At 40.9% G+C, this 14,235-nt stretch overlaps 1 protein-coding gene across 2 annotated transcripts in view; it reads left to right on the top strand.

Annotated features, from left to right (window-relative positions):
- The first annotated feature begins 455 nt into the window (after window positions 1-455).
- The window catches only part of EIF4B (eukaryotic translation initiation factor 4B), a 41,728-nt gene continuing 27,948 nt past the window's right edge, over window positions 456-14,235 (top strand). Inside the window, exons 1-2 of one of the 2 annotated variants that reach the window (XM_060763027.2) lie at window positions 475-559; window positions 4,432-4,458. In XM_060763027.2, the coding sequence (XP_060619010.2) occupies window positions 547-559; window positions 4,432-4,458 (40 nt within the window). In that variant the 5' untranslated portion in view covers window positions 475-546. Of the gene's footprint in view, window positions 560-4,431; window positions 4,459-14,235 lie in introns of both variants that reach the window. The other variant, XM_060763029.2, reaches the window with a different exon arrangement.

Here is a 14,235-nt window from a genome sequence, read left to right on the forward strand (position 1 = left end):
CATGTCCCCGTATGAGGAGCTGGAGCTGATAGAGGGACCTCATCCGCCTCTCCCCGGATTCGAACCTGCGACCTGTCGGTCTTCAGTCCTGCTGGCACATCTAGAGGTGACCAAAGGGTTATCTGAGTCCACACAGCCATATATTCCAGTTCAAAGCAGAACATGTGGGGTTTTATTAAGCTGCGTGGAAGGAGCCTAAAAGGCTCAAGGTCACCCATGACGTTTCACAGGGAGACTGGGCCTTAGCACGACGCCTCTTTCTCCTCCCAACTCCTTCTGTCTGGATTCGCCTTTCGAAACCCTCCCTCCAGTTCCTCTGCCGCTTCTCTGCCCGCCCGCTTACGTTCTATCCCCTCCTTGCCGTCTGCAAACCGCAGAATCAAGCAACCAACCCGCCCAGTTTGCTTCCCCTCCCACCCCGCGCCCTTTTTTTTTGTTATTGACGCATCCGCCCCCCTGAGGAGGAGGAGAAGAGGAGGTGCCTCTTTCGCTATAGTCACGTGACAGCTGCATCCGGGCCTTTTGCCTTCTCTCCCTCTTCCCAACATGGCGGCCTCAGGTGAGTGGTGTCTCGGTGGCGCATGGGCCTGCGGCTCGAGCGGCCGGTCTGACCCTTTTACGACGCTGGGAGGGAAACGGGGCGCCTCAAGGGAGGGCAGGCGGCTTCGCTTCGGCGGCCACCTTGGAGCCTGGGTCCACTGGTGTGGCTCCAATCGCACCGGCGCGGCCTTGGCTGCCCTCGCTGCGGCGCGCGCTCCCAGAGAGAGAGAGAGAGAGAGAGAGACAGCGCGCGAGGCGAGGGCCTTGGACTGGGATGAGGGAGTGGGGGAGGGGCGGCAGGGGAGCGGGCTGATGGAACCTTCGGCCGCGCGCCAGTGCGCAAGCGCGAGGGCGCGCGGCAGGGCGCGGGCGAGGTGGGGAGGGGGAAGGGAAGGACCTGGGCGGCACCCACGTGGGCCCAGCTCTTTGCTGACTCCCCACAGTCTGGCGTTAGGGGCGGGGCGTGGGTGGGACACGTCGCGTGGGAGCCTACGCCCCGCCTCCCAGACGGGCGTGAGGTGGGTCCACGTCCCTCCTGGTGCTTTATTTTTTTCCCCCCACCACCTTTTCTCTTCCCTTTCCCCATTTGATGTTTGGGTCATCTCTCGCCTAGACTGTGAGGTCATAGAATTACAGGCCTGAATCTTCCAGTTGAAACCAAGTTTGCTCAGGTGTCAGTGCAAAGTACTCTTGCAAGGGACCCTTCCACACAGTCCAGAATATCAAGGCAGAAAATCCCACAATATCTGAGTATGAACTAAGATAACCCAGTTCAAAGCAGATATTGTGGGATTTCCTTCCTTGATGTGTAGGGCTGTGTGAAAGGGTTCTTACAAGGTTACTTCCCTCATTTAAAAAATAATAATCAGTGGAAACTTCTCCCTTATGCACATTCCTGACGCTCAGATTGTAGTGGAAGTGGCTTCTTGTTGTAATGGAGAAAGTCAATATAAAGCTATAAATGTATTTACACATATTAATAGCCAAGCCATTTTTATTCATAGAATCATAGAATCAAAGAGTTGGAAGAGACCTCATGGGCCATCCAGTCCAACCCCATTCTGCCAAGAAGCAGGAATATTGCATTCAAATCACCCCTGACAGATGGCCATCCAGCCTCTGTTTAAAAGCTTCCAAAGAAGGAGCCTCCACCACACTCCGGGGCAGAGAGTTCCACTGCTGAACGGCACTCACAGTCAGGAAGTTCTTCCTCATGTTCAGATGGAATCTCCTCTCTTGTAGTTTGAAGCCATTGTTTCTCGTCCTAGTCTCCAAGGAAGCAGAAAACAAGCTTGCTCCCTCCTCCCTGTGGCTTCCTCTCACATATTTATACATATGTCACTAGACCTATGGGTCACTAAACATAGTGATACATAGGTCACTAAAGGGGAGTTCACCAAAATACTGTTGGTTGACTTAAGACCCTTCCACTTAGCCACATAACCCGGAATATCAAGGCAGAAAATACCACAGTATGTGCTTTGAACTGGGTTATCTGAGTCCACACTCGGATAATGTGGGATTTTCTGCCTTGATATTTTGGGATATAGGGCTGTGTGGAAAGGCCCAGAGAGAAGTGCCCCAAGACAGGCTTCTTTGATTAGGATGGGAAAGAGTGGTGAGGTTTGGCATCTTCTATATAATGCGAGGAAATATGTTACAGGAAATAGGTTGGAGACCCCTGTGGCGCAGTGGGTTAAACCGCTGAGCTGCTGAGCTTGTTGACTAAAAGGTTGCAGGTTCGAATCCGGGGAGTGGCATGAGCTTCCGCTTTCAGCCCCAGTTTCTGTCAACCTAGCAGTTTGAAAACATGCAAATGTGAGTAGATCAGTAGGTACCGCTCCGGCGGGAAGGTAACGGCTCTCCATGCAGTCATGCCGGCCACATGACCTTGGAGGTGTCTCCGGACAATGCCGGCTCTTTGGCTTAGAAATAGAGAATAGCACCACCTCCCAGAGTCGGACACGACTGGACTTCATGGAAAACCTTTACCTATATTACAGGGAGAGAGGGAGATCTAGGTTTTTGTTGTGAGTCTTAATAGGTGTCTTAGGTTCATCCCATCTTTTTTCTTAGGACCCTTCCACACAGCCATAAAACCCAGAATATCAAAGCAGAAAATCCCATAATATCTGTTTTGAACTGGGTTTTCTAAGTCCTCACTGCCATATAATTCAGTTCAAAGCAGATAATGTCAGAAATTAGACAGCTATGTGGAAGGGGCCTTAGGGTGCATCAGCAGCATGCATCCACAAACTGCAGCCCTCAAGCTCTTTGGGCTTCCAGCTCTCAAGAATTCCTGACAATTGAATAAGCTGACAAGGGCATCTGGGAAGTGGAGGTCCAAACAGCTGGAGAGCCGCAGTTTGAGGGCCCTTCCAGATAGGCTCAATATCCCAGGATCTGATTCCAGTTTTTCTGTTTATTCCAGATTATCTGGCAATGGGAACTCAGGGCCCTTCCACACAGACCTATATCCCAGAATATCAAGGCAGAAAATCCCACAATATCTGTTTTGAACTGGGTTATTTGAGTCCACACTCAGATAATGTGGTATTTTCTTCCTTGATATCCTCCGATATTGGGCCTATCTGGAAGGCCTCTGAGGATGCTTTATAAAATATTGCATAAATAAATAAGTATAAAACTAATAAAATAAAGGGAGCACAAGTAGCTAAATATTTTTGAGCCTAAATGGGCAACAGTGACCACATTGTAGCTTTAAACAGTTCTTCCTCTGTGCATGAGGCAAGGCATTGTGTGCAAGCGTACAGATGCTGAGTTGTTTCTTCTGCTCCAGAGTCGCACAAGGTAGAGGATTCTTTTAAGTAGTGCCATTTTGCCAGGTTGTCTTTTGATCTGCCAACTCGATTTCTGAGTCTGTTCAGGGACTTCTTGGTTTGCCTCTGGAGGAAGTCCTTCGTAGGGGGCTATCCATTTGGAATTGCCTGAGTTTCCGCCCACAGGGATATTATTGCTGTTGCTGGAGGAATGCCTGATCTGCAGTGTCTGCCATGGCTCGGTGATATGGAATCATGGAATTTGCATTTTGATGAGACAACATAACTCTTTGACAGAGAGGCCCAAAAGACCTTGTAAACTATGGCTCCCATGATCCCACAGCATTGAGACATGGTTGTTAACATGGTGTCTGTCTGTATTAATTTTGCAGTATAGATGTACCCCTCCTTGCAGCCACTCCTTAAATATGCAACCTTTAAAGGTTAAAGTTCAATGTTCTGTTAAATTTCAATGTTCTGTAACTACTGTAAAGGCTTCTGCCCTCTGTCAGTAAGGGTTTTTTACCTGAGAGAACAGCTCACTAGGAATAAGCCTTCCATTGCAGTTCTGTAGTCTTGTTGACCATAGATTTGTGCTGGAGGATCTATATTCCATCTAGGAATGAAGATATTATTCTCATCTGCAGAAGTTAAACTCACAAATGTAGAGGGATGACTGTACTAGAGTTAATAATAGTCTCTATTTCTGCTTAAATAAGTATGGGATCGCCATGTTTTCCCATCTTTCCTACTAATCTGGACTGTACATGGACTTTCTATTCCTGGATCAATAGTGTCTATGTTTCTGTATTGTTATCTTCTAACTAGAAACCCCAGGTGCCTCTGATCTTGCAAGCTAAGTAGGGTCAGCCTTGGTTAGAAATTCATGGGATCACCATAGGTCAACAGATGGCACTTATAAAATGTTTTGCATATTGGATGAAGCGTAATCGGGACTTGTGCAGGGTTATTCCAGCTTTTCTTTCCCACTGCCGCTCCCACATACCACCATCTTGGTCTGTCCTGCTTGTGTGTTAGTTAGAGCAGAATATTTGGATTGTAAACAGGGAAGCATTTTAATAGCTTTCTTCCATAACAATTTGTCTTACAGGTAGAAAGCCAGTGCAGCCTGAACCAGGTATGATAAGAACCCAACTTTCTTGTATCCCACTATTTTATTTGATTGGAGAAGTTTTTAAAATGGCTGTTGGCATGCAAATCACTCATTCTATTCATTTTCAGTATATGTAAATTAAGCATGCTAGATAATTTCTTCTCAGTGGTGTCTTTCATCCTGTTTCACATATATGATTTATCATCAAGTGTGTGTGGTATGTTGCTATGATGTGCCTGCTGCCTATGTAGCTTTGTCCTTCAGGGAAGGCTTGCAAGAGGCGAGGCCTGTGGGATGCTTGCCATTTTGTCTGTGATCAAACATCAAATGAAGCTATTTAGTCTGTGTGCGTGTTTCCTCTTTCACTGGCATATGGCACATTGCTATTTGTGCAGAAGCTGCTGGTCATGGTGTGGTCTTCTCCTTTCGTCAGAGGTAATTTATTTCTATTAGAATATCATGGCATGCTCTGGGTCATTTCCTAGCAACTCCAGTTAGTGTTTCGCATGATGGGAAATACATCTAAGAGATGTGGTGTTTGTATCTTTAATGTATCTGTCTACTTATGGCAACCCCATACATTTCATAGGGCTTTCTCATTCAAGGAATATTCAGAGATATTCTCACACGAAATGGTTGGATCTTGGTAAACTATATGTGCAATTTTGTAAGGCTTTTCCTTGTGTCTTTTTCATTACTTGTGTATTCAACAAGGTGCAACAATTCCTTTCATTGTATATATTTCTCCTAGGAGTTACATATTTGTTTTTTTCAAGTGGAATTCCAGGGAATCTTGGACTTCCTTGCACAGTTATCATTGATTCCTCAAAACAAAACGAAAAATAGTAATCATGGACAAGCTTCCTGAAAAACCAGCTTGTCCAAAAGTGCTAATATCTCCTGAGTTGAATGTGCTGCGTATGTTTTAGGGTGCATTTTTAGTTCATATATAGAGTTGTTGAACCCAGACAGGTTTGGCAAGAATTCCCTGGATTAGCTGTAGATGCCCCAGGAAAAGGATGGCGAATCACTAGCCTACAGGCAAAATCAGACTCCCAAGGCAGTTTAATCTAGCTTCCTTACATCCATAAAAACTTTTAATTGGAGTCTAATTTTAATAAATTCATATTGTTAGACTTGAAAGGCAAAGAAGCAAAATGTCACGCTTCTGTGGAATGCAATGCTCATGTAAATATTGTATCTCTGATTCAGGTACATTCTTCAACAAAGACCAAACTACCTCTTGGGGAATCTGTTGTCTTTAAGGATACCCATTCATTCTATGACAAATATCACTTCCCTAGTCAGTGGCATGTCTCATGAGTGCTCAGCTCCATACTTATGAAGCCTTACTTCTAAGTAGTGACAAAAACAACTGTAAACTTTAGCTTCTTCTGGCTCCTGGATTGAGAATGTGGAAACTAGAGTGGATGCTAAGCGGTATACAGAACCCTGTTCAAGGTTTTTGTGAATAGGTCAGTGAGGAGAAGGTTTGCTCTGTGTAGGAATTCTCAAAATGGCAGATCTCTTTACATTGGAGAGTTATTTGTTTTGCTTTTTATAATAGTGCTACCAACATATTCCCTTGCATTACAACTCTGGGTTCAGATTTTGTTCTCTTCTCCCCAAGTAGCTAGCTGTCCTCCCTTTTCAAGTTAATCTGATTCAGTACCATCTTGCCCTTCAGTAGTATAGCATTTGTTTTCTGAAATTATAACTCTAGATGACTTACTAGCTTCCCATTTCCCTTTTTGTATTACAAGAGACAAAAGTTTGAACTATAGATTCTCTATGTGAGACAGTGATTCCTTGACCTTTCTTACTCACTGTGCCCCCTTTTCAATCAGTTTTTTTAACTTCCTGGTATGGGTGGGAGCATAAAATAACCTTTGCTTTTTTCCAACTTCCTTATTTATTGATCCCTTGGATTCTTCTCGAAATGCAAGTTCAAGGTGAAAAAGATGTCAGTATTTCATGTTCCCTTTTTGAGCTTACTCTGAAATATTTAATCTTGAATATAATGCACAAAAGGTTCTGTGGATCTGTTAAAGATAAAGGAGGGTCCTACAGCATCTTCCCGCATATTCATTCATTCCTGAGTAAGGGAGCATCTATTTATCTCTGTCTGTGGGTCATTCTCTGGCAGACTTGACTTTTCCTCCCAATGATGTAATACAAACTCTGTATTTTGAAATGTGCCAGACTGCACCAAATAGCATTACACAGGAAATGCTATTGTGCAAGGAAGAGGTAAAGGCCTGATTAATCTTAACTGAGCATCAGTTTTATATATATTGTGGTAAATAATGCTGAATTCCTTTATAATTTTTTAGCTTGTTACATTATTTGCTACCAGGAATGTTACTTATAAAGATTTTGTCTTTCCAGAGGCTGTGCGGGGGAACTATATGAACTGGGTTTCTTTTTTAATTTTCACTGTACAAGAAAAGGTTGAAGCTTTGAATGTTTGCCTTTTTGTGTGTGTAAGCTTCCCTGAGTCCTCTCGGGGAAATAGTTTGGTCTAAAGTATTATTATTATTATTATTATTATTATTATTATTATTATTAGCTGCCTAGTGCTGTCAGTTGAGGCATTAGACCCCCCCTCCCCCCAAAATTGCTAAAGTTTTAAAAATACCCTCTTTTACAACCAAGTCTCTTGTTTATTCTGCAGACACAGTGGGCTCTGCCCCATCTTTCTTTCTAAATAAATAGCAGAACTCAAAAGTTGTAGTTGCATTTATTTTTATAACATCAATGCAGTTTGCAAGCCAGTGCTTCAGTCCAGCAATTTTAACAAGTACCTTTCATATGTACTCTGAAAGAGAAAGAATAAACCATTTTTTAAAATATATTTTCAGAATTTCATATAAGAATTATCTGGCTATCTTTATGTCAGTCTCTAAACAAAATTGCAAGTTAAATTAGATTGAAAAGTGTTGAACTGCCCAGGGGATTGTCATGAACGTTATAGTTAGATGAACCTAGGTTTCCTATACCTAAAACCAGTAGGGTGTCTTCCTTCATAAAATGACCTTTGTCTTGTTCCCAAGGATAAGTACTTCAAATAATAAACAGTTCCATAAAGCTGTATTATGCTAGGACGAGCAGCTTGTATTTCAGCACCAATTGCTATGTGGCTGTCAAGATGGCTTCAGCTAAGTTACAGGAATTGTATCTGTTGTTAACACAGTAGCTTTTAGGTCTAATTTCTGACCTAGTTCTTAAGAGTAGCAAATGTGAAGAAAACGCCTGTGCCAACTCAACTGGTACACACATAGTGGAGTCTTTTTGGCAAAATCTGAACAAGCTATGAGCAGGAATTGGCATTGTTTTACATATATAATGTACCAAGAAGACAAGTTCTTCCCATACATTTGAATTATCAGTATTGTTTTTCTTGAGCTTTAATAGAGTTGATAATATAAAAATAGTATTATACTGTAAATTTTTGCAGTAAGGCTTGCCTCATGCTGTTTGCTCTCTGCCTACCTACCGAGTTGTCAGCCGTTTGATGCAAACCGAGCCAGCAGGTTTTGAGTCAAGTGCCTGCTAGTTGCACTTCAATAACAGTCACTTAGGCCCCTTCCACACAGCTGTATAAGATTCCATATTATCTGCTTTGAACGGGATTATATGACAGTGTGGACACAGATAACCCAGTTCAAAGCCGATATTGTGGATTATCTGCCTTGATTTTCTGGATTATGTGGCTGTGTGGAAGGGCTTTGAGAAAGCAGCATAAGGCAGGCTTTTTAGGAGTGTGTCATCAAGAGAAAAGTAGTGTAGAGATGGCTATATGCGAAACATATCTGTTTTAAGAAATTGCACATATTGCAGTAGAAATACAGCAAGGTTTATTTTCGAAGTTTGTAGTCAGTAGGTCACTACTGCTGACTGACAGGGTTTTTATTTTCATTTCCAAGTTGACGCCATAACATGTCTGTGTCCTTGACAGTTTGAACCTTCACCTTTCCAAAAGGGCTGATACTAATACTTTAATTATATACGATACTTTCAAAGAGACTACTGCTTTAGGGATGCTACCTAGCATGACTGGTAGCGGTAGTTTATTGGCAAGTAAAATTCCTAGTGTAGGCTGAATGACCCTTATTCAAAATGCTTGGGGCAAAATGTGTTTTGTTTTGTTTTTGTGATTTGAGAATATTTGTATTTTTTATGTATACATAATATCATATGATGTCTTAAGAAACAGGATCAAGTCTAAACATAAAATTTGTGTTTCATATATCACATATATATATATCCATCCCCTGAAGGTAATTTTAATATTTAATAATTTTGCGCATGAAACAAAGTTTATATTGGAATATCAGAAAACAAAAATGTCATTATCTCAGCCATGAGATTTTGGAGTACTCTGGATTTCAAAATTCTGTATAAGATACTCAACCTGTAATTGCTTTTTATTACACTCAGTATGTGTGCTTCGACATCTAATGTTTTCCACTCATACCTTTAAGATCCTACTTTGCCTTTGGTGCATGTGCGAGAAGATGGAGCTAGGTAGAGTTAAGTGATACCTGACAGAGCAAGGGATGGTCTGGCAATTCTTCATTAGAGTGGGTCAAAGTGGAGCTGAGGAACTCTAAGCAACTCCACAGTGCTCATATATTCAGTGCTTGCCCTCCACAGAGTCCTCAGATTTGTTTTTTCTCCACCCACCTGACGGCCTCCAGGAATTTTGGAGCAAATCTTTCTTTCTTTCTTTTTTTAATTAGAGGAATTTTATCACAACCAGAATCAGACCTCTGACTACTTTGGGAGGTTTTCGGAGGGCAGGTTGCTATTGAAATATAATGGAGTGGCAGTGTGACTGTTATTAAGCTGGCTCAGGATGCCATGAAATCTAACAAGGGCAAGTGTTTTGTATTGTTTGCTGAACAAATGTATACAGCATTTTATAAGCGGCTGCAGGAATCCCCAGCTGTTAAGCATTGGCATGAATATTAAAGCCAATAAAATGAACTCCAGCTGAAATTCCATATAAATTTACACGATTTGGGATTTTGAGATTATTGAAGGGTGCTGTGGTGTTTAAAGTGACACAGGAGAAGCCACCTTCTGCCTTTCATTTATATATCTTGTCTCATTGGAAGGCATTCGGAAAAAGAGATGGTGGAAGCTTTGCTTCCTGTTGAAATTTATTTACTTTTAACAGATTTGACAGTGCTTCCTTTTATTGGGGCTGAGGGAGAGATGTCAGGGTGAGTCAGGATAAAAAAGGAATTTTATGACTAAAATTAATGACTTTAAAAGAATGAAGGCCTAAAGATAGATCTTCCATAAAGAGAGATCATGGAGGTGATTCTTACATCTATATCTCTTTGTTTCCAATTTCTAAAGAACTCTGGGTGCCCATTTTAAGAAACAGTGGCACCTCAGGGCTAAAGTTGTGGGGATATTTTTGTCCCAACTGTGATGTAGCATTTCCATAGGTTCAAGCTATTTGAGAAGAATTGATTTGATGCTACAAATACATATGCTAGACCATACTGTTATGGTAGTACATCAATGCTTGTGACTAAGATTCATCAAGGAACCAAGACAATTCAGTTCACATTAGCATGAACTAGTTACATGGTCTTAAGCCAGCTAATTTAAGTCTTAGCTCCCTACTTGCCCCCAGCTATATGGGGAATAATACTGCTCTTTTATAGTGTTATTTTGAAAGTATACTTGGACAGGCTGTTGTTTGAATGCTTTAAAAACTACTTTTTAATACGTTTCATGTATTATGCTGGTGTCCAATTTGTACTGAGGTATTAAAATGGAATCCAGTACAGTGGTACTTACTCTGATGGAGGGTTTCCAGAGGCTTGGGTCGATGTCTTTTGAAGTCTTGTTATGTGTGATAACTTGATGGCAGTGAGTAAAACTGGAGAGTTACATGTGCATGACATGCCTTCCATTTCTCCCTTCTGCAACATGAATATTTATAATGTGGATTCTAGTTGCCGATGTGTGTTTCCTTCTCAGAATACTAGTTTCCTATACTGTACACAAAGCACAAAAACAGTGAAACAGATTCTTCTGCTGTAGCTGGGCAAAGCTGACTGTCTGAAATACTTTTTTATCTTCTAGTCAGCTCTGCCATGAAGTCATAATGAGATGACATAACTGAAATTATCACAATGTGGCAAATAAAATGACTCTAGGATTTACACTCTTAATAAGAGAGGGGAGGGAGAAAATAGTTTAAAACCATGCCGTTTAACTTTGGTCAGGGACTGGTCAATTACTATGCAGGTTGCAGAAGAAAGTAAGTAAATGGGTCAAGGAGCAGCAGCAGCTGAAAGACACACATTGCTGCATAGCATTGCTAGTTAATTTCACAAGTTGGAATAGTGCCATACCCTTCACACAGGAAGCGGAGTTGTGTGACAGCTAGTTTTGTGAGGGATAAGCTGCCATCCTAACTGAATCTGCAGATACCTTGAAATAGTATGGAATGTGTTGTATAATGAACCACCCTGTTAGTAGTGCATTTTAAAATCCCTGACTTTGCTTCACTGTTTTAAATGGGCAATTCCAGTGAAAATACACAAGTTATGGACCCATAGCTGCAGTGGGCAAGATATGCATAAGATGTCCACTTGTATAATAACCATAAAGGTAGATTCTAGTGTTATGAGTTGTCTGTCAAGACTTTTGCAGAGAGGTAGTCAGTGAGTGTTATGTACCCATATTGTATGTTTTCCTCCAGAGCAAAAGATTGGCGGGAAGCCAGGCTCTTTGAGTTACTGACAGGCTGTTAGGATGTCAATAGCAAGTGGATGTTCATAGCATCAGTTGGCATGCCTGTGAACGTGAGTAAAGAGAATAATTCATAAATTGGAGGGGGTGAATGATATCCTACTGAGTCTTTGTGCTATATTTTTTCAAATATGTGATAGCTTTATTTTATGAAGAAGAGTTGAAGGAGCTGGGCTTATTCAGATTAGTGAAAAGAGGATAGGGATGACACAATTGCAGTCTTTAAATACCTCAAGGGCCTTCATAGAGAAGATGGGGCAGCCTTCTTCAGAGGATAGGACATAGGTCTAATGGTTTTAGGTTAGAGGCAGTTAAATATAAATTAAACATTAGAAGGGCTTCTTGACAATGGAACTGCGCCTAGAGAGGTGTTGGGATTTCCTTTTCTGGACCTCTTCAGAAAAAGTCTGATCAGCTACTAATGAGACTACTTTAGCTGGAGATTCTGTACTCAGCAGGAGTCAGACCTGCTGGCTCATGAAGCCCCTTCCAACTGTTATATTTCTGTGATTCTGTCACTTTACTTGTTACAAAATTGTTAAATGAATGCTATTTTTTTTACCTTAGAGCCCACCTCTAAGAAATTGTAAATCCTTCAGCACAATTCTGTGGTCACCTTCTTCAGGGAGCTGACCATAGAACCCTACTGGAGGATCTAGAGATTCCTAGAGAGCTCTTCCAGTGTGATTCAATTAATTGTCAACTTATGGAGGAAGTTGTTCTGGAGGATCTATATATTTATAGAGAGAAGTTAAATTTGTGAATAATTAAACTTGCAAATGTTAAACCTGCAAATGTGCACATCATTACAAATGTGTACATCATTGTTTATTTGGACTTGTATAGTGTACTCCTGTGCGCATCCACTTGGGACTAAATCCCATTTATTTCAGTGAGACATAATCATGGTTAAGTAGATAAATGATTGCTGCTTTAGTAAAGATAAATCTGTTCCAGTCCTTAGTTTGAAACTTTGGGAGGTACAAATTAGTTGTGAAACTCAACCGACATAAAAATAGGTGATCCAGAACACAACATTGTTGATGCAGGAGAGATGCTTCAGTTGTTAAGGTGCAATAATTAAAATGTGGATTTTGTCTCTTCTTGACCCACATTAATTTCTTTCCCTCATCTTTATCTTGAGGCATTGTCACATAATGTTTCACAGTTATTGTGCTGTTAATTTTACAACTGTTTTAAAACATGTGCATCAAAGTTTGTTTGTGAGAAGCCAAGATTGGCTTCATCTTCCTATTGAACATATTTTTGGTATTCTGAGTTCGTGGATTATGTTATCTTTTCAGCAGTTGGCATGCTACACGTTGTCTCATATGGTTGTGAAGATAAACGAAGTTGGAATTATAACGTGTTTATGCTTATTGAACATTCTGGCAGAAATTAGTGTGGAAGCTATCCATTGTCAAGTCTACAGGTTTAGCAATAGCCAAGATGTAGTACGGATTAAGTTTCTTGTATCTGTACTACTAAAACCAATCTGAGGAGGTCATCTTTGGATGAGGTCAAGCAAGTCACAGTACACTATGAGGAAGACCATTTATCCCCACCTACACTGCCTGTTTTGGAACTGAGAAGTTAAAAGATTCTCATAACATTCAAGGAGCTTCAAGGGTGTTTATGTAACATCAGATTGAAGGCCTTCAGCCTTTGCAGAGCAGGCAAGGTTGCAGTCAGTATAAATTGTGTTATTTCCAAGGCCATCAAGTGTTTGTGAGCCCATGCTTAATCTGGCTAGGTTGTCCCCTTATACAGGATTGTTGTTCCCCATACTTTCTCCTTCTTTGCGTGAGTTTTATACTTCATCTCAAGTCAAGGGCAGCGTAATTCTTACTGCAGCCCAGTTGGCCATCTTTTATAAAGAAGGGTTTGTGCTGTTTAGGAACAGATAATGCTTTTGGCTTCTTTTTTTTAAGGCATGCTAATGAGAAAATAGAAACACTGAGCTCCCCATCTATGTTGGAAATGATTTTCCCCCAGAGACATTCCTGTGGTTTCATGATATGTAGTTATCCCAAATCCCCGTCTTTTTGGTTCACACCATAGTCTGCTTTCATGCACCATCATAAGACAGTAGATGAGTAGTACTGCTGAGCAGAGATTTTCTAGTCCTTCTCTTCTCCACTTTTGTGATGAGAGTCATATTCCAATATATCTGAGAAATCCCAGGTTGAGGGAGGCTCTATTAATGGAACAACCTATCTGCTTGAATTCTGATAGCTTGTAGCAAATACCCTCCCAGTTTGTTTGTTCAGCACTTAGGCTAAGGCGCAGGTTCCTTGCAATAAAGTATGGGCTTGAAAAATGGTTTGGTTTTTTAACAGAAGGGTATTATGTGTGGAGTTTTCTTTGCCTTTGTTCAATAGGATTGGGTTATTTGGGGGGGGGGGTTGTTGTTTTTTTGTTTTTTGCAAAGGCTTACAGTTTCCTGTGAAAAACCAGACCCAAGTTGAAGCCTCATATTCCTTTTTCATATGGTAAACCTATCAAACATGCTGCAAAATTTTTGTTATGTCTTCAGGATCTGTTGAAGCTGCGATCTTGCACTTTTTTGTGTGTACACATACATACACGTATGTAAGAATGATGAGTAGAAATTGCCTCCTGATAATTTTTTCACATGAAAAATCAGTCCAATACAGATTAGGAAACTGAATTGTTTTAATTTCATTCACAATATAGTATTAAAGAAGGCTATTATGTTCTCCTACAGTAAAAAAAAAAGGTTTCCAGTAGTACTACATTTCGGATTTTGTTTGAACCACTTAGGTTGGGGATAAAGTGACTTTTTAAAGGCTTTGTCATTGGAGATTTATCTTTGTGCAGCATTTGAATATTAACTACATATTTTATGTAAAAGGAGAGTTATCTTACCAAGTTTCTTTCTAGATAAAAGTAATCTTAACATGTAAGATGTGATTTTTGTGTACTAGGAAAAATATACCATAGTTGTTGAGTGTGTTCTATTTGTATTCACAATTTTAATATAAAAGTACTTAAAATATAAGA

Source organism: Anolis sagrei, chromosome 2 (genome assembly GCF_037176765.1).
Source record: "Anolis sagrei isolate rAnoSag1 chromosome 2, rAnoSag1.mat, whole genome shotgun sequence".
In the NCBI taxonomy this organism is placed as follows: Eukaryota; Metazoa; Chordata; class Lepidosauria; order Squamata; family Dactyloidae; genus Anolis; species Anolis sagrei.